This window comes from Euleptes europaea, chromosome 16 (genome assembly GCF_029931775.1).
Source record: "Euleptes europaea isolate rEulEur1 chromosome 16, rEulEur1.hap1, whole genome shotgun sequence".
NCBI classification, from domain to species: Eukaryota; Metazoa; Chordata; class Lepidosauria; order Squamata; family Sphaerodactylidae; genus Euleptes; species Euleptes europaea.
In genome coordinates, this window is record NC_079327.1 from 10,713,092 (window position 1) to 10,733,726 (window position 20,635).

At 44.0% G+C, this 20,635-nt stretch overlaps 1 protein-coding gene across 1 annotated transcript in view; it reads right to left on the reverse strand.

Annotated features, from left to right (window-relative positions):
* Window positions 1-524: 524 nt before the first annotated feature.
* The window catches only part of TBC1D4 (TBC1 domain family member 4), a 50,040-nt gene continuing 29,929 nt past the window's right edge, over window positions 525-20,635 (reverse strand). The window contains exons 10-18 of the mRNA XM_056861888.1: window positions 14,522-14,682; window positions 13,116-13,325; window positions 9,983-10,141; window positions 9,197-9,355; window positions 7,139-7,383; window positions 5,672-5,831; window positions 4,010-4,179; window positions 3,534-3,710; window positions 525-1,229 (exon numbers count right to left, since the gene is read on the reverse strand). Of these exons, the coding sequence (XP_056717866.1) occupies window positions 1,017-1,229; window positions 3,534-3,710; window positions 4,010-4,179; window positions 5,672-5,831; window positions 7,139-7,383; window positions 9,197-9,355; window positions 9,983-10,141; window positions 13,116-13,325; window positions 14,522-14,682 (1,654 nt within the window). The 3' untranslated portion in view covers window positions 525-1,016. The remainder of the gene's footprint in view (window positions 1,230-3,533; window positions 3,711-4,009; window positions 4,180-5,671; window positions 5,832-7,138; window positions 7,384-9,196; window positions 9,356-9,982; window positions 10,142-13,115; window positions 13,326-14,521; window positions 14,683-20,635) is intronic.

The window sequence follows — 20,635 nt, forward strand, 5'->3', positions numbered from 1 at the left end:
CCTTGCGAGGAATGTGCCGCTGGACTGTACCGCGTCAGGCTCTAAGGTGGGAGCACGAAATATTCAAACGTTCTCCATTTAAATAAAGCCAACGCATACAAAATCAACATGTCGGAAGAAGGGCTGCCCTAGTGCCGTCTTCCGGATGGGCTAGTTGTGCGTTGAGGTCCAGCATTTTCATCTCCCACTGACCCTCCGGGATGATACATCTCAACGGATCCAGCCTCTTGCGAGGTCACTGCCATTTGGACTCTTAGCAGAGCAAGGGGCAAGATCAGAAAGAAAGAGAGAACTTCCAACCTTCATCGCCTCCCACCTCAACTTTGGGAGACACAGCTGGAAAAATAAGGCCAGGCTACCCGGAGGTGTCTGAAAAAGCAACTTGGAACCAGTGATTCTTGGCAGCAAAGTCACATCTGGGGAACCAGAAGGGGATTATTGTTAAGTAGCTGCAGTTGTCAGTAGAATTCATCACAGGCACATGAGAACTCGTTGGGAAGTTCCTCATTTCCCCCCCGTCTCTCCCTCCCATCTCCGCCTCAACAAAAGAACCCCGCCCCCATTACAAGGAGAAACATGCTATTCTTTGGAGGGGGGGAATTACATTCTTGTTTCTTTTCAAGTATTAATTAATACATAGAAAGACACAACAGTGTTCCTTTTATTACAGGTCAAGAAAACATACTGAGGTTGACGTTTAGAAAGTCACCACTGGTCTCCACTAGTGAAATTTCACCTTTTCCCGCTCCCTTTAGATCAATCCTAAATATATATCTAATTGTCTTCATTAGATCTGACCTCCTTTTTTTTGAATTGCAGTTTATGTACACACATTATTAAAAACATTTAACCTGGGATTTGCATATCAAGGTTGAAAAGGCCTCTCTCGTAGCTCTGAGCATCTCAGTACCCGTGTGAGGTGGAGCAGATACCCTCGACAGCAGACCCGGTCCCGTGTCTTTCCTTTATTGTCAGAAAATGGCGTTGGCCTGCAACTCTCGATTTATGGCTTGTTTCTAGATTATGTTTGGGTGACAGTCCGCCTCCTTCAGCAGCTGCTCGCAGGCCGACAGAGCCTCGACGGGCAGGTACTGACAGAGCTTCTCGATCGTCTTTCGATAAAGGGCCTTCTCTTCCTCCAGCGACAGGATGAGGCTCTTCATTTTGCTCTCTCTCGCCAAGACGTCTTCCAAATTCGATTCCACGCTCTGGAGTCTAGCATGAGCTGCCTATGGGAAGGTCACAAAACGGGAGGTTTTAAAACAAGGGGACAATTGAAAGAGGCAATACATATAGCTATAGTATTACAGGTATTACCTGTAACAAGGTGGAGGATTGATGAGGAATTGCACATAGGGTATATGAGAAATAGTTCCTCACCAGCACAGATCAGGACTGAGTGGGGCATGGCTGCCTTGGCTGGCTTGTGGGCCAAATAAGAGCTCTTAAGGGTTTTATCATCAACCAAATAAGAGCTCTTAAGGGTTCCATCATCAACCAAAAGGGAGACTGCAGCCAAGAAATCAGGAGATTGAGACTGGGAAGGGCAGCCATGAAGGAGCTAGAAAAGATTCTGAAGTGTAAGGATGTGTCACTGGTCACCAAGATCAAGTTAATTCATGCCATTGTATTCCCTATTACTATGTATGGGTATGAAAGCTGGACATTGAAGAAAGCTGATAAGAAGAAAGTAGATTCCTTTGTTGGAGGAGAGTGTTACGGATACCGTGGACTGCCAAAAAAACAAATCAGTGGGTTTGAGATCAAATCAAGCCTGAACTGACCCTAGAAGCTAAAAGGACTAAACTGAGGCTATCGTATTTTGGTCACATTATGAGAAGACAAGAGTCACTGGGAAAGACAGTCATGCTAGGAAAAGTTGAGGGCAGAAGGAAAAGAGGAAGACCCAACAAGAGATGGATTGACTCAATAAAGGAAGCCACAGCCCTCAGTTTGCAAGATCTGAGCAAGGCTGTCAAAGACAGGACATTTTGGAGGACTTTGATTCATAGGGTCGCCATGAGTCGGAAGCAACTTGACGGCACTTAACACACACACAAGGGGGTGGATCTGGCCGGCTTGTATGTTTGACACCCTTGCTTTAGCTGGTTGCTATTATGACTTTGTTTAAAGGACACTCTTGTAATATACGGCAACATTTACTACATGTGTCACCCCCTTTTACCGCAATACAATGTCTTCTTCCTTTGCAACACTTTATTTACTATGGTTATGCCAAACTTTAAGATAGTTCTGTTGCTTTAGGTAGGTCTGTGCCTAAACTGACTAACTGTTGCCTCAGATGGTTTAATTATTTGCTTGTCCTGTGTTCCAAACAGCCCACTGCATTGTTTTATTAGAGATCTACGCTGTTTCACTGAATTTGTTTTCATATTTCGTAATCTACATTGAGTCTCAGTGGGAAAGACAGGGGGAAGAAGCAGAAGGAGAATTTGTGCAGTTCTTTACCAACAGCTTGAAGTGACAGTCTAGCAAAACACTCTGCCCCTAGAATCTTTTGATTCAATGGATTGGCTATATTAGAATCATAGAATTGGAAGGGACCACCAGGATCATCTAGTCCAACCCCCTACCCATGCCCCACTGAAAGACACGACATTGGCCTGCGTCATAACTAATTTGCTGGAGCCTGCTCAATGCCCAGTCCCAATGAGCCAGTGCGATGTTGAGGTTAGACGGCTGGACTAGGACAAGGGAGGACCGTTTCGGATCTTCACTCAGCCATGAAGCTCACTTGGGTGCCCTTGGAACGGTCTTTCTCTGCCTGCCTAACCTACCTTGATGGGGTGCTGGGAGGATAAAATGGGCAGGAGACCTATCTATGCCACCCTGAGGGGTCCCTTGGAGGAACGGTGAGATGTCCACGAGAGAGAGAAACAGGGATAATGATTGTGTCCAAGATAACATGCAAAAGTTCCAGGTCTCTGAACACCTAAAAAAGCAATGGGCAGAGGAGGAGGAGGAGAAGAGTTGGTTTTTATATGCTGACTTTCCCTACCACTTAAGGAAGAATCAAACCGGCTTACAATCACCTTACCTTCCCCTCCCCACAACAGACACCCTGCGAGGTAGGGTGGGGCTGAGAGAACTGTGATTAGCCCAAGGTCACCCAGCTGGCTTCATGTGTAGGAGTGGGGAAACCAACCTGGTTCACCACATTAGCCTCCGCAGTTCATGTGGAGGAGTGGGGAATCAAGCCTGGTTCTCCAGATCAGACTCCACCGCTCCAAACCACCGCTCTTAACCACTACACCACTCTGGCTCTCATTATCTGATTATCTGATTTGGAGGGAAAGCTGTGTCCACGGATGCTCATTTCTTACCCTCTTGCCACCATCCTTTCCTTCCACAGCCAAAAAGAAACATGCATGTGGAAAGCCCAGATTAGGAATGGGAGGAGATTGAGCACCTTTTCCTAGCATTTCTCTCCTCTTGCCACTATTTTCCAGGTGTTCAGCCATCATGGTCTAGGATCTTCCGTTGACCATCCAGTCTGGCCCTTCATGATTTACCTGCAGTTTCTCCAAGAGGTCCATATTCTGTCTCTTGAGCTGATTATTCATCCTTTCGAGTTTCTCCAGACCCTCACTGTCATCGCACGGATTCGAGTCGTCCTGAAGCTCATCCTGAAGAACGTGATACTCTACTTCGTAGGCGTGAAGCTGCTTAGAAATATCCATCTCAAAGACCTATCAGGAAAAACAGAAGACAAGCCTGTTCCTTGACATGCCAGACTAAAATCTTTCTTTGGAAGCAGAAATTAGTTCTAGCCAGATCTACTCGTAAGTAACTCCTATGCTGCCTTCTGTGCTGTGGCCTGCAAAGAACAATTTAGAAACTTACTGATTCAAAGGAGTTTAAAGTAAATCAAGGTGAAGAACACCACTGGGTCACACACAGTCTAACAATCAGGACTTCCAGGAGCTGATCTAAGAATCCACACTGCGATTGGTAGAAAAGGAAATTGAGAGAAAAGGAAAACTCTTACCTGTGTGATAATCTTCTCCATCTGGGGCTTTGTCATATCCGGGAGAGTGTTTTTAAGAAACTCAACTATGTTCTCAAAAGTATCACACATCATGATTTGCACCTCTTGGCTGCTAAGCAGGCTGAGGGCTACTTTAAATATGACTTCTGTTCCCTGAAGAAAAATAATGTCTGGGGTGGAAACAAAAACATAGATCTGATAACCATGCAACTTCAAGCTCCCATTTCATAATATATTTGAAACGTGAAGAAGAAAAAGAAGAGTTGGCTTTTATACCCCGATTTTCTCTACCTTTAAGGAGTCTCAAACCAGCTTTCGATCACCTTCCCTCTCCCCACAACAGACATCTTGTAAGGTAGGTGGGGCTGAGAGTTTGGAGAGAACTGTGAATAGCCCAATCACCCAGCAGGCTTTATGTGGAGGAGCGGGGAAAACCAACCCGCTTTACCAGATTGAGTTCATCACTCATACGTTGAGTGGGGAATCAAACCTGGTTCTCTAGATTAGTCTGCTGCTCCTAACCACTTCACCACGTTGGCTTACATGGGAAAAGAAAAAGACTGTATTACCAGTTTAGATCTGCGGTATACATCAACCAACAAAAGATAGACCTTAATACTCGGCTAAAAATCCAGTCGTGATCCTTTGGAGCACAAAAAATTTTGAGTACAGCCTCAATTTTTTTTAAAAAAAATGCAGAGATCAAAAGTTTTACCTTCCTGCCAATGCTTATTCAGTCAGATGTGATGGCTAAAATGGTAACTGGAAAGAGGTTGAGCTAGATGCTACATAAAATATAAGCAAATAAATCTATTTTTATTGTATTTTGCACCAATATATGTTAAAAACACTGGCCATGCTCTTTCTTTCACACTTGGTGATGTTATACACATCCTGAGAAGTTTGATATCATATACAAGATGTGAATGCGAGCCATGTTTTAACACACATGGACTAAACATTACTACATAAACCACACAAATTAAAAGGCTTTTATATGTCTTTGACCTTGTACATCGTGTATGTATATGTCAGGATGTGTATTATAAAATTGTTTTATGTATGGCCACTGAGGAAGGTTGAAACGCATCTGGTCTTAGTTTGGTCATTTTATGTATTGACATCAACTGAGCATGTGTTGTTGATATTTGTTCATGAATTTTAGGTAGTCTGCATTGTAGGCCCAGTGTTTTTAACATACATTGGTGCACAATATAATAAAAATACATTTATTTGTTTATATTTTATGTAGCATCTAGCTCAACCTCTTTCATTTCCTTTGACTCCCAGGTTGAGCGTGGTGTAGTGGTTAACAGCGGTGGTTAGGAGCGGTGGACTCAGATCTGGATAACCAGGTAGGATTCCCAGCTCCTTCACATGAAGCCAGCTGGGCGACCTTGAGCTAGTCACATTTCTCTCAGCCTCACCCACCTCACAGGGTGTCTGTTGTGGGGAGGGGAAGGGAAGGAGATTGTAAGCCGGGGAAGGAGATTGTAAACCGGTTTGAGTCTCCCTTAAGTGGTTAAGTCGTTTTAAAATGGTAACTGGCAATCACCCAAAATATGCTCAATTGTAAGGGGGAGGGGAAACTACAATGACTTGGTCAACTTCAGGGATTAAGCAGTTATCACTGCCTTTACGACTGTTGCAAAAAGTTCTTACCAAATACTCTAGCTACAAATCCCAACGGAAACTGTGAAGCAAGTAAGGTGAGAAACCACGGTGCAGCATACAGACTGGGGCTGATTTCATTCTCCTCAAGGTGGTTGTAGAGATCCCTGTGGTAGTCGTGGAGAAGCCTCGACAACTGGTACATCTGGATCTACGACAACATACGAGAAGAAAAAACAATTAAGATCATCCACTACACACCACGCTGGCTCTCTTGTGCCTTGCGTAGTTGAGCCCTCGAAAGGGGGAATTTGTAAGGCTCATTATCCCAAAAGATGCTCCTGCAGGACGCTGAAATTTGGCACCCAACAGTTAAAACTCAATGGACGAAGATTACTTTGCAAGACAGTGAGTCTCGGACTGAGAGGAACCCAAACCACACCTGGAATGGAATGCTGACCTGCCGGAGTCTATGAGCCTTATCTGGTGGGTGAGAAGTTAAATCATCTCCTCGTGAAGCCAGGAATGTATTATCTCTGTTTTCAAAATAATTCACTTCCTAGTCATTTTATAAACTTCCACCAGTCCACTCCCCACAAGTTGTCTTCCTTCTATCCGAAAAAGCGCCCCCCCCCCCAAAGCCTTTCCTTGCTCTGATTTCCTGACAGTTCGAAAATCGCTGCTCCTCTGTTACAACTCTGCACTGCAAACTGGCCATTCCCACCTTCTCCCTTCCCCGCTACAAAATGTTGTGTTTTTCCTTGACTTATTGCCATCCTGAGCATGCAGACTCCCCATCTCTTCCGAAGAGAATTGAGAAGCAGGCAGATATTGATTAGCTGTCAAGTCCTATTACATTGTTAATGGAGTTTCTAAACTCAAGTAAGAAGGCCATTCCTAAGGCAGGAAACAGCTAGTCGGAAGAACAGCCTGATTCCAGACAAGGTTACTCAGAAGTAAATTCCACTGTACTGAAAATGACACAGTTTCCAAAACAGCATATTGGAGGTATATTTGACTCTATGAATTACCCCAGTCATCATGGTCTCTATTATAGAGATGGGGAAATTCCTAGACTAGGGAGGGGCTATGGCTCAGTTTGTAGAGCATCTGCTTGGCACGCAGAGGGTCCCAGGTTCAATCCCCGGCATCTCCAGTTAAAGGAACTAGGCAGGTAGGTGATGTGAAAGACCTCTGCCTGAGACCCTGGAGAGCCGCTGCCAGTCTGAGTAGACAATACTGACTTCGATGGACCAAGGGTCTGATTCAGTATAAGGCAGCTTCATGCGTTCATGTGTCACCGAGGATGTGATGTCATATCCCCTGAAAGCCTACCCTTTCCAGGCATCACCTCAAAAAATTTCCCAGCGTTTTCCTACACAGTGGCTGGCAACCCACTGCTGAGTCTAGCAGGCTGGATTCCATCCACAAACTGCATTATGTGACGTGGTCTCAAATCCACATGTTGCTGCAACATAACCACTTTCTTTGAACCGATTTTCGTTCGTTCTGCCTTACCTGTAGTGACATCATGTCGGGCCTGTACTGTTTCCGGAAGCCCAGGTCGTACATGAGGAACTTCAGCATTTCGAAGGCTTGCTCTTCGCTCATGTGGAGAAGCAGCACTCCGGCCACAAAGCTGATGCCTTGGCAGTAGCCCACCTCCTTGTCCAGCAAGGAATAAGCTTTCAGGAGATTGAAAAGGGACAACTGACCTGCTCCCAACTGAGCAGAGAAATAAGGGTGCGTCGGAAAGGTCCTTCCTGGAAAAAGAACAGGGAGGGAAGAGCTGCTGTCAGTTTTTGTAGAATTCTAAGTAATAGGTTTTAAGTATAATTTACGTTGCATATTATGAGTTATTTTGATATTTTTCTGGTTGTGAGCCGCCCTGAGCCTGACCCCAGTTGGGAAAAGGCAGGGTAGAAATCCAATAAACGAACAAATATAAATAAAGTTCTCCGAGTGTTTACAGACATATCGCCATAACCCTTGATGAAATGATGAGAATTTTACCACACATCTGCCTCTACAAAATCTGGAGAAGGAGGGGGAATAGTAAAGTCCGCTCCCCAGTCTGACAGCATTGTGACAACTCCATCCCCCTTTCCCTGTCGCTTGCACAGATCCTGTTCCAACACCTGCATTGCTGAAAAGGAGAATGAAAACAGAATCCCCTCGAGCAAGCTTCATTTCCTCAACGAGAAACAGAGCACTCATCATGGCTAGCATTTTCCCAGTATTCCAACTGGCAGCTACAAGGGGTTGTTAAGCTTGAGCAAAGCCGCACATGGGTCACAATACCTCCGCAGTCCAGCATATGCACAAAATAAAACAGGAAACAGGAATAAAGCTGGAAACAGGAATTCCAGAACAAGCAAATCTCAGCGACAAGCAATTCTTGGGGGGGGGGGGGTGTTAAGTAAATTTTCCAAGGCGCCGGGTTAGTACCCATCAGGGTTACTGATTCCAGCTTGGGAAACTCCTGAAGATTGGTGGGAGGGGGTTGCCTGGAGAGTGCCGAGATTGGGAAGAAGAGGGATGAGATGCCATGGAGTCTACCCTCTGAAGCTGCCATTTCCCCTAGAGCAGGGGTGTCAAACATAAGGGCCGCAGACCAGATCTGGTCCCTTGAGAGCTCTTATCTGGCTCACAAGCCAGCTGAGGGCAGCCACCCCCTCCAGTCCCGATCTGGGCTGGCAAGGCATGGCCCGGCCCGGCCCAACCCAGTGACATTTATGTCCTATCAGGCCTCGTAACAATCGAGTTTGATACCCCTGCCCTAGAGGAACCGATCTCTTCAGTCTGGTGTTCAGTTGTAATTCTGGGAGAACTTCAGGCCCTTGAAGTTCGTAACCCCACCCCACATACTGTAAGCTCCTATCTCTCTGACTAGCAAAACTGGAAAAATAAATTGTGCAAAAGAGAAATTAAACCCACATTATTTGCATAACTTAGATAGGTCACAGAATCCACTAACTCGTGGTGTAAAAAAAAAAGTGTTTTTTAGGCTGTCTATGGGCTGACCCAAAAGGCTATTTCACAAAAACGGGCCACAATGAATAAAACACAGTAACCCTGGTTATGCGCCCTAGCTCTGAGAACAAACAGGCAGCAGCTTCTTCGAATCCATTGCTGCTTGCAAGATGAATCTCATTAACCCGGATGCACAGCAACGTTAATCAAGGAGGAAGCACATGTTGCAGATGACCAGCAAGTTACTGTGTGCAGGAAACAGGACTGCTAAGCAGTTACCCCTACAGCAGAGGACGGTTGATTTCCTGTCTGACATATATCCCCTGCCCCGCCCCCATGCATCTATCAGCAGCCCAGGATGGTGAAGAATCTTATCCTGGGGTGTTGAACTCATTTGTTATGAGGGCCAGATATAACATAAATGTCACTTGGTCAGACCAAGCCATGCCTTGCCAGCCCAGATCGGGATGGGGGGGGGGCCTCGCAGCCCAGATAAGAGGTCTCAAGGGGGCGAATCCGGCCCCCGGGTCATATGCTTCCTGGTCTTGTCTGTTCTATATACGCATAGCAAGCCTTGCTTCCAATACAGAATCTGCAAATCACCTAGATCTACGAGGATTGCATGCTGCTGAGTCGTCAGTTGTTTCAAGAGCTCTTTGTACGAGATGTCTGGGGGTTGCTGCTTGTTTGAGAGCCGATGTCGCACACGATGCTGCACAGCGAGGAACTGCCAAATTTCTCCCCGGCGACCTTTTGGTACACCTGAAAATACAAACAAACAAACAAAATTTTCAAATCAGAGGGGGAGAAACTTTATTTTTGTTTATTTACATTATCTATACTCCACCTTTCTCAACTTTTGGGACTCAACTTTTGTTTTTGTTTTCTGCCTTGCTACAGAAATCACCTGGCCTTATTTCGGAAGAAGCAACAGCATTCTTCATACTTAAATTCAGTTAGTAAATTCAGTTAGTATGGCCACATTCAAGTATCATGACCTTCCCACGTCCTCCTCTGCTCGCACATGAAGCATGTTCGGAAAATTCCAAGTTCTGGAACTGAATCGAAACCATGCATTCATATTTTCTGGTTCTGTTGGGAAGACTATTTGTAAACCCTATGGTTGGAGCCTACAACAAATGCCTGTTCTGGGCCACGCACTTCCAAATGGGCCTTGCTAAATAAAGGGGTCACTGACTATGAAACTATGACAACTCAGATTTTCAATTGTATAAACCATGGCAAAGAAACAGGTTGTGACATGACCAAGTGGTTTGCCAATTCTGCTTTCATAACCTTCAAACAGAAAAATCAAGAGGTCTGTGTAATAATGCTTGTCTTACTCTACTTCAGCAGAGGAGACTGCTCTCGTGCAAAAAAATAAATTACCGTCTTTCAGAGTAGCATGAATATCTTCCACGTCACATCTGATTTTGGCTCTGCAATTTATGAGCTTCTTATCCCAGACATTGATAACATCTTTCTGACAAGTACCCACTTCCTCATAGTCCAATTTAACCTTTCGGGATTGGAGCTCATCTCTGCTTGCTGCAAGAGACACAGAGAGAAAGAAAACGCAAGGCACGCACTATTTAAGATAAAACTATCACAGATGAGCAGTTTACAGCAAGCAAATCGTACATATGTTGAACATTATGGTTGTAAACCATAGGCAAAGGTTGTATCCCCCAGGCAATTTTCCACCAGCCAGGACGAAGGAAGAATTGCCTGAGGAAGGTGGAAAGGGGTTTTCCCAATAGTTTGCATCTAGCTCTGTGTTGATGCCAAACTGAATGTTTGTAGAGCCGCGCGCAGTTTTGCAAAGGGACTGTTCAGTAGTTGTTTCAACCTGTTTAATGCTTCATTCAGTGGAACATTCCCACAATGCAATGGTTGTGTTTTTCTTTACCCTCTGCCAACATCACCTGACCTGTAATCTCACAGAATCAAACCAGCAAGTGAGGTAAATCAAGGTAATTAGCGTGACATATCCTTACAGGCACGAAATGTTTTATAGCTGTGCATTACATCAACACACAAATCACATGGACCGAGACGGCAAACTGAATGCCACAGATATTTGAGCACATACATTACCATGAAACTATGTTATGATGGGATCGATGGCACTATTCAAAATTCAGAGGAACAATGAATATTCCAAGTTGACAGCCAAACAAATTCTGAGAGCAGAGGTCAGTTTTGGGCAGGGATTAAAGTGATTTTAACATGACAGAGGTATTTTGACTCAGCTGTAGTACTCACAAGACAAAATCCTCAGATTGTGCCTGGGTTTGCCATGAGGACTTTCAGTCAGATGTGCATTGGGACTTCTGCGCTTGGGATTCAGTTCTCAGATATGTGGGCAGCCCGATTCAGATCAGAACTGTTGTACATGGGGAGAGAATACTTAAACCTCTTCCCTATGCCATTCTCCTGACCTGAATCAGTGGAAACTACTGGCCTTGTTGGGAAAACCCATCAGGAAACATAGAAACCCCCCCAATGGGCAAACATTTATTTGTTGACAGAAAGCATGGTGTAGAGGTTAAGAGTGGTGGATTCTGAAGAACCGGGTTTGATTCCCCACTCCTCCACATGAGCAGCGGACGCTAATCTGGTGAACTGGGTTGGTTTCCCACTCCTACACATCAGGCCAGTTGGGTGACCTTGAGCTAGTTACAGTTCTCTCTGAACTCTCTCAGCCCCACCTACTTCACAAGGAGTCTGTTGTGGGGAGAGGAAGGGAAGGAGATTATAAACCGGTTTGATTCTCCTTAAAAGGTAGAGAAAGTTGGCATATAAAACCCAACTCTTCTTCTTAGGCTTCTGAAGGGGAAAGAAGGAGATTGTAAGCTGCTTTGAGACTCCTTAGAGGTAGATAAAAGCAGGGAATAAAAACCAGCTCTTCTTCATTTATGCCCTGCCATTTTCTCAAATGGTGGTCTTAAGGGGTTTATACCATTCTCATCTTCTCCACTTTATCCCCACAACAACCACCCACAGCAGACTGGGGATTCAAACCCGAGTCTCACAGATCATAGTCCGACGCTCTAACTATTAAACCACACTGGCTCTCTAGTGCCCCCATGAGCTGTGTTCAGTTAAGAAAACAGCACAGGGGAGAAGGCATAAACCCCTTTCCCTGCATACCACAGTCTCAATCCAAATGGGCCCCCGCGCAACTAGGAACTGAGCTCTGACGCAGGAACTCGCAACGTACATCTGATTGAAGGTCCTTCTGACAGATCTGAGGATGTTGTTATGTGCAGTTAGGTCTTCAGTGTCAAGATGAGATTACGTTCAGTAAATGTGAGATCTTTACTTTCCAGATACGGCTGGCAGGGGAGAAGAGGAGAAAAGTTGTGGAGCTGGTATTAGACCCTAGGCCCACTCTGATTTCACCTCAACTAGAATCCCTGGGGGAAAGCACTGAGTGAAAAGCCCAATGCCATATTTCCACAGCCAGGCCGACACAACACAAGACTTCTGCCTGGCCTGAGCACCCATCTTTTTTGCTTGTCAAATGTTCTTAAACACACAGAATTTACTAGGAGGGAAAAATACTATTCTGAGGATACTATAAATGATAGTGTCAAATTCCTACTCTTTATCTCACCCCTCAGACGTGTCAGGTTGCGGTAGGGATTATAAAAGTCACGACAACATTTTGAAACACACAAAACAACAGAGTTGGTGGTCTAGAGATAAACAGAAAAAGATTCTCTCGGCGGGCATCTTACCTTCTATAAAAACAACAGTCATCATTCAAAGCCTCCTCGACAGCATTAGAAAGAAATATTTTATTAGTATTTTGTTGACATGTTTCATATAAAGTCCATTAACACAAATGGAAGTGTGAGTGAGTGAGTGTGTGTGAGGGGGGGGGGAGAGAGAGAGAGAGATGGAAGGCAGTAATTTCCCAAGGCAAGGGTGAGTTCTTCAGTAATGGGAGCATGGAAAAGAGCAAGATCCTTGTCTAAAACGTCTCAGTAATTCAATTTTAAGTGATACAGCAATGAATTTGGAGTTGATGCACATCAACAAACCCAAACAATGCTGGACACAGTGTGTCAAGATAGAAATTTTCAGGATTCCTACCTTGAAGGAAACTTCCCACTTCACTTCACCTGCCATGAAAACTTTGCACACTGCGAGGAATCTGGTATACATTCTGGGGCTCACTCTCAGTTTATTGAGAGCTAAATAAAGCACAGTTTGAGATACTGAACTTGTTATAGGGTTCCCAGCTAAGATTTAACTGTCTTGCCTAGAAGCGAGGTGGATTTGGCAGGTGAAACAGAATTAGCCAGTAAAATATGGTGCAGATTCCACAGGGGTGGATCCTACTCCTTATCCTACCCCTCAACTGAGCAAGTTTTTGAAGACTTCTTCCAACCTAAGTGGCACTTCCTCCAACAGAACAGGAAGCTGGAGGAAGGCCCCTGAGGTTGGATCCATGCTGGACCCACACCATTAGTTGGACATTGAACTTCTGCCCGCACTCTTAACCTTTACTAACCTTCCAATTTCTGGTTTTCTTTTTCCATCCGAAGCAGCAGTATTTGTTGATGGATAGCTTTCCTCCACAGACTCTGCAACTCTTCCGAGTTCTTCTTCTCCCCAGTGTTATCTTGGGAGTCATCGTTTTGTAATATGGAAGCCAGGGGGTCTTCTTCCAAAGATGGCGCAAGGGGAGACAGGGGTAACAATTCGCTACCATCACCTCCATCTGCAAAGAACTATGTGTTAGCCATGGATTAACCCCACTGCCATCTCATAGTTCTATCACAGTGGCAGAAATATACATGATCTTCCTTCCTGCTATGTGCATGGTTTCGTTGAAGATTACAACCCAAACCTATGTGCATTTAACTGCCATTGCTCATATTCATATAACAAAGTGGATCAGGCATTAGTACCCCGTAGAGCAGGGGTAGGGAACCTTTTTTCCGCCAAGGGCCATTTCGATATTTATAACATCATTCGCGGGCCATACAAAATTATCAATTTAAAAATAAGCCAACCAATACGTTTCTCCATGGCCCAGGTAGGAAAGGGTTAACACAGTTTCTTTGGCAGTCCTAGCAGCTCCATAGCTAATGACTCTTCTGCAAGGGGGGGTTTCCTTTTCTCGGCAAAACAAACTCACATCTGCCTTGAACAGAGGCTATTCCTGTCCGCGGGAGGGTACGGATCACCAGTCTTAGATCCTTCTGAGCTAGAGATCTGCCAGGACCCACGAAGGGCCAGACCAAATTATTTTGCGGGCCTTAAACGGCCCCCGGGCCTGACGTTCCCCACCCCTGCCGTAGAGCCTTGCACCATTTTGGGGGGTATTTTTCAGGTTTGGGTTTAATAAACCTGGAAATTTTCAAAAAATCCGAAAGAGCTGGATCTAAGGATTTGGCTGTTTTGAATAATCGAAAATTTTCAGGTTTATTAAACCTGAACCTGAAAAATACATGGCTTGGTGGAGCCCAGCGCTCAAGTTTTGTGCCGTTTGCTGCCTTGGATGTCCATGTGAATTTCTGAGGCAGCCCAGTGTTCAGATCACCACCCCCTGCTGCCTCCGAAGTCCACACAGACTTCCAAGGTGGCAACAGAAAGGACTCAGCCAGCAGGTAAGTAAGGAGGGGAAAATGGCAATGGGCCAAAGCAACACAAATAATGCTGAAAAAATGACATTATTCAAGATCCGTTTTTCTGGCTTCCTTTAATTTCTGCCATTTTTTTTAGCTGGTGAACATCCCCCCCCCCCAACCGAAAAAATACTGAACAGGTGTTTTTTTGGTTCGGCTTTAGCCACATGCCCACTCCTAGTGCTCAGTCATACCTTGCACCGAAGCACAAAATGGAAACTTCTACTCTTAAAAGAGATGCAATCAAGTGACATATCCACAGTTAGCTCTCTCAATGTACACAGACCTTGATTTTGCATTGCTGAGGTAGATTTCTTCATGGGCGATGCTACCCTGAGGAAGATTCTCTGCCGCCAGGAGATCCGGCGGGGGGTAAGAGAGATTCCACCAGCATTTACAGAGTCATTGCTGCAGACTGATGACGTCCTTTTTCGTCTTTCCCCATTACTATAGAAAGGAGCAGGATAAAAAGAGACAATGCAAAAATCACTGAGGTATTGTATTGGCTGAGGTCCAACAAGGCCCCATGCAAACCAGAAAACAGCCCCCCAAATTGCAGAATTATACCCCAAGACATAATGATCATATGTCAGGCAATCCTAAATGTTTTATTAATGACAGTGGGTGATCCAATCTCGACTCAAATTATTTCCACATTTCAACCCCTGGCATAGAATTGCCCAACCTGGAATACAACACAGTCAAAGCCTGGCAGCTGTACTGTAACAATTCGGCAAGTCACTGAGGTGTCCCAGGCTACCATTCTGAAGCCACTAATAATTTAGCACAGCATAAAAACAACTTGCTTAAAACTTTGCATCATGTAGCAAATATAAAGGAGTAACAGCAAACAATAGAATCCTACCATCCAAATCCTGATAACCCGCTACTCCAAATTGTTGTGACCCCTCACGTCAGCATCTCGAACACAGAATATAGAATGGCTTTCCAGGTTACTTCAGCTTTTGATGAATCAGGAATGCCTCAGGCATTTTGGGTGGATCTGGCTAATCATTGTATACATAAAGGCACTTGGAGTGAGGGGGGAGAGCTCAAATATATCGAGCCTTCTTTTTCCAGCTGTGTTGACATTCCAAAAAAGAGTTGCAAGCAAGGAAGCAAATCAAGAAGCAGGCTTTTAGTTCTGCAATGGGGGTATTAATTCTCTTTCTAACTATGATCTCTAGAGCCATTAAACAGTGGGAGCAGGGAGACAAGGCCTCTCTGGTAGGGTTGCCAACCTCCAGGTACTAGTTGGAGATCTCCTGCTATTACAACTGATCTCCAGCCGATAGAGATCAGTTCCCCTGGAGAAAATGGCTGCTTTGGCAGAGTAAGGACAGTGTAAATGAACATGCCCAATTGATTCCACTTGTTGACTTCCACAAGGGCAATTCTGTTCCAAATATGGATTTTTGTTTATACCTCCCTTTTAACGGCTCAGAGGGCAGTATGTTAAATCGCGCCTGAGTCAAAGCTGTGCTTGTTTTGGGAATTTACAAGATTTCCCAGATATTGTCGAAGGCTTTCACGGTCAGAGTTCATTGGTTCTTGTAGGTTATCCGGGCTGTGTAACCGTGGTCTTGGAATTCCAAGACCACGGTTACACAGCCCGGATAACCTACAAGAACCAATTTCCCAGATAGTTTGCAGGTACTGTTTAAATCCTATGTAATGCCCCCGGCAAAACTCAAATGCTGTTGCAGCTCTATATCTTGACTTATTTGACTCATCTCAGATAGAGCTTTGGTATAACCTATATTTATTAAATCCCCAGGCGGAAAACCCATTTCCTGAAGCTGCAGGTTTAGGAGATTTTTCCACTTCGATTGGTGTACGTGTTATCCTTTGCAGGGTATATCCAGATGCAGGTCCACTACATATAACAGCGCACTATGTGAAAACCTTCACTTTTATGCCCTACACAAGCCTGAAGATCTAGAATATTTAAGCAGTTCTCCCTAGTTTGCATTTCAAAAACAAGACGTTTATGAATCAGGGAAATAACTGAGATAGATAAATATTTAATATTCTAGCTCCTACAACTTCCTGCTGTATAAACACCCATCCCAACTAGTCCTTTAAGGCAATATTTACTGTTAGGGTAAAATGCCACAGTTAATCACCACAAACAGGTATAAACGGAGTAAAAAATACAGAGCACATCAAAAAACAAAACAAAACTATACAAAGGAAGGAAGTAGGACAGGAGAACTGAAAAATGAGGATTTTTTTTAGAATAATAAATCTCTTCTCATTCAAAATGTACTCCAATTTAACGACATTAATTTCTAAAATACAAAAAAAAGAGTTACAGATAACATAGGGATAGGTGATCCCTTGTGTAGGGACTGGGTCATTTCTGACCCATGGGGTGACATCACATCACATTTCCTAGGCAGTCTATGTTTATGGGGTGGTTTGCCATTGCCTTCCCCAGTCGTCAACACTTCACCCCCAGCAAGCTGGGTACTCATTTTACCAACCTCGGATGGATGGAAGGCTGAGACAACCTCAAGCCGGCTACCTGAAACCAACTTCCGTTGGGATCAAACTCTCAGATCGTGAGCAGAGCTTTGACTGCAGTACTGCAGCTAACCACTCTGCGTCATGGGGCCTTTGCAGGTACATGGCATACATTTATTTGGCAATTTTAACTTTTAAAGGAGGGGGCAGAAGATAATGGTTCTGCAATGAGCCCCCACCTCCTTTGCAATAGTTAAAACAGCAGTTCCTGTAACTCTACCCTAGACTTAATTTGGTTGTTTGAGTGGAAGACTCTTATTAGAAATCTAAACACAACTATGCATGATTGTAAAAGTTTGAACTTTTTACTGAAGATGCCAGAGCTGAGCTTAAATCAGCGGAAGTTGATTCCTGTGACCATGAGATATAAAAATGTACGTACTGAATGATGAAGAATGAAGAAATATATCTTCTCTCAAGGAGTCTCGGATAGTGAGAAGTACATCCGTTCCTCAAACCTCCTAGCTTCCCAAAGAGTTTACACGCCTAGATGTTTACTAGAAGAAACCTAAGAACTGTTTGACAGAAAGGAGCCCCTTTCCTCAATGCTTTAGGGGTTTATTGGGTACAAACTCCACAACGGGGACACACACACAAAGTTTTGCTGATAGATTATTATCATGCTTTTGGTGCCTAGCACACATAAACAAGGTGTTCTGGCAAGACACAGATGTGTTTATAGTTTAAATTATTCCCTGATCCGTTAAATGTGCAACAGTACACACCCTAATTCTTTGACATCAGATTATTTTACCAAGAACACAATTCTGAAAACAAGTGTGAGTAACAGTATCCCAGAGATAACCGTTTGCACATAATATGACTAACCCCCCCCCTCTGAAGTTTTCCTGCAGTTTTTTCTTTGCCATGAAGCAGAAAATAAACCAGGCTTACTGTGAAAACCTTAGAAGGTTTACCCTTTTGCACTTTAACCTTAAGCAGCCAGTAATATTATTGTGAAATAGCCAAAAGAGACAGACAAAAAAACATCACCTACCTGTGGGACCACTTCAAGTACAACCCTATACTGATAGCCTCTTCAGTTAAATTACCCTTTTAAAGACATCGGCTATCAAAATTTACCCTGAAATACAGAAGTCCTTTTCTTCTTCCTTCAAGTTTCATGGACTGCTGAGCTTCTCCAAATGCAAGCAAAACAGCCCCTGTAAATCTGCCCTAGACTTAACCCCAATGTTATCTCCGTAGTTACAGGGAGGTGTCTCCCCCCCACAATGAAATATTAAATCTTTGCACCAGTCTTCCAAAACTCTGATTTCAAAATAATACCCCCCTCCATTTAGAAACATTCCTATACACACAAAAGCTCAATCCACAAAGTTATAGTTGACTGAGAACTGGTTCTTTGCTGTTGACAGAGTTTGTGGCCTCCTACACAGGCAGACACAGTTGCTTTCAGTTCAACTTCTCTTTTCCTTTGACAGAAAACAAACATACAAAAAAAATTACAGAAAGGTCACCTTACTTCGTAATCTTAAAATTAACGGAGGGGGGGAGGGAAATCAGAAAAGCAGCTGAAATTCTTATTTCATCCAGCTAAAGTGATCTGTAACAACCAAAGCTTTCTTACCCTGAAGCTGCAGAGTCCTTATCAATTAGGATCCTCCCACTGACAGATCCCAAAGTTGTTCACCTCTTCACATTGGTCTACCCATGGTAAAAACATGTCTGGTTTTTCTGTTTCTATACTGTCCCAAAACACTGATCCTGGGGGACACGTCACCCTCAAGAACGGCGTGAGAGACAAATTGGGCATCTATGGCAGGAAGAGGGAATTCGTGGAAATTACCCCACCCCTTCTATTAGTGGAAAACGTCGTCTGGGTCCAACCCCATATCTAAATATGCTGCTAGTCCTATTCTGATTGTTTGAGACCATTTTCCTCCAAGTAATACTTTGCTTGCTAAGGGGAAAAAATGCACTAGACTTCTGCACAATCAGGTTTTACAGTATCCTTAACAACTCTATCTTTAATAATGCTTTCCGCCAATTCACTGAGAACAGACGTTAGTATAACTGACCTGTGACTTCTCAGTTGGCAACCCAACTGAACCAAGCTAACTTGGGTGACAAGCTGTATGGTTTTGTTTTTTGTTTGTTTGTTTTTGTTATAAGGTCAGCAATTTTGCGTTTCAGTTCTTCGTGCATTTCTGGATGCATTCCATCCAAACCTAGCAGTTTAAATCATTTATTATTTATATTAATGTTTTAGTAATGTGATCCTCCAGCTCCTGACTATCTTAGCGTCAACTTACATTTGTTTAATCCTCCATATCTTGGTCAGATTTCTTCTTTTTAAAAGGAACCCTCACTTCTGCTTGGCAACTATGCTAGAAGCATCTTGAACCTGATTTTTTCCCTTTTCTTCTTTCCACTATGCATTCTGAGTTTCAGTGATTGAAAGCTGCTTCACAAACCACAATTATTCTCTACAATGTAGACACTTGACCCTCCCTTTCAACTTCCTTCTAATGAATCTTTTCATTTTAGAGAGACTTCCTCTTTTGAAATCACTAGGATTGCCAACCTTCAGGTACTAGCTGGAGATCTCCTGCTATTACAACTGATCTCCAGCCGATAAAGATCAATTCATCTGGAGAAGATGGCCACTTCGGCAATTGGACTCTATAGTATTGAAGTCCTTCCCCTCCCCAAACCCCGCCCTCCTCAGGCTCCGCCCCCCAAAACCTCCTGCTGGTGGCAAAGAGGGACCTGGCAGCCCTAGAAATCAAATATGAGATCACTTGACTTTCTGGAAAACTTTCTATGCGTATGTATTGAAGTTGTGGGTGCTGGTCATTGTTCTAAGTGGCTCGATCACACTTAGATCTTGTATGGAGTTACCCTTTCCTAGCATTGCCAGCTCTGGGTTGGGAAATACTTGGAGATTTGGGGGTGGGGCCTGGGGAGGGCAGGGTTTGGAGAGGGGAGGGACCTCAGCCAGATATAATGCCATAGAATCTATTCTCCAAAGCAGCCATTTTCTCCAGGGGAACTGGTCTTGGTCATCTGGAGATCAATTGTAATAGTGGGAGATCTCCAGGTGGCAGCTGGAGGTTGGCAACCCTAACCTCTACTCTTCTATAATTAATATATTCCAGGACACCAGAGCGGTGGCAGCTGTAATTACCCATTATTACAATTTTTGTTTGGGCTTCCCTTTTTTCTCTTCTATTTCAAGATTATTCTTGGAGGGATTTTTTAGAGGAGTGGGGACAGGAAACAGCCGTCAAAGGTAACAATGCTGGGAGTGTATTAGATCTTCATTCTGCCATGCACTTAGCCCTCTAAATCATAATCTCAGCGTTAGCTTCAGATCTCAGACCATCACATATTTATCCCATCCTTCCTTCAAGGAGCTGAAGGCGGCATACAAAGTTCTCCTGCCCTCCATTTTATAATTACAAATTTCTGTGAGGGAGGTTAGGCTTACAGAGTCAGCTTCATGGCCATGTAGGGATTTAAACCCAAGTGTTCAAGTCCTAATTCAATATACTAACCAGTAGACCATTATAATTACAAATTTCCGTGAGGCAGGTTAGGCTGATAGTCACCCAGTCAGCTTCATGGTCATGTAGGGATTTAAACCCAAGTCTTCAAGTCCTAGTTCAATACACTAACCAGTAGACCATATCGGCTCTCCATCAGACACCTCTATTACCACCTCAAGGATCATTCCCTGAGATCTCAACACTCGGCAGTCTCTCCCTTTGAAATACTGAGCTACTGACATAAAAGACCATTCGGGATGTCATGCGACACACGATTTCCATATTTCTGACACACCAAATATAAGCACAAATAGATCCTTCAAAGTATCATTTCAAACAACTGAGAAATTATGTGTATATTGTTC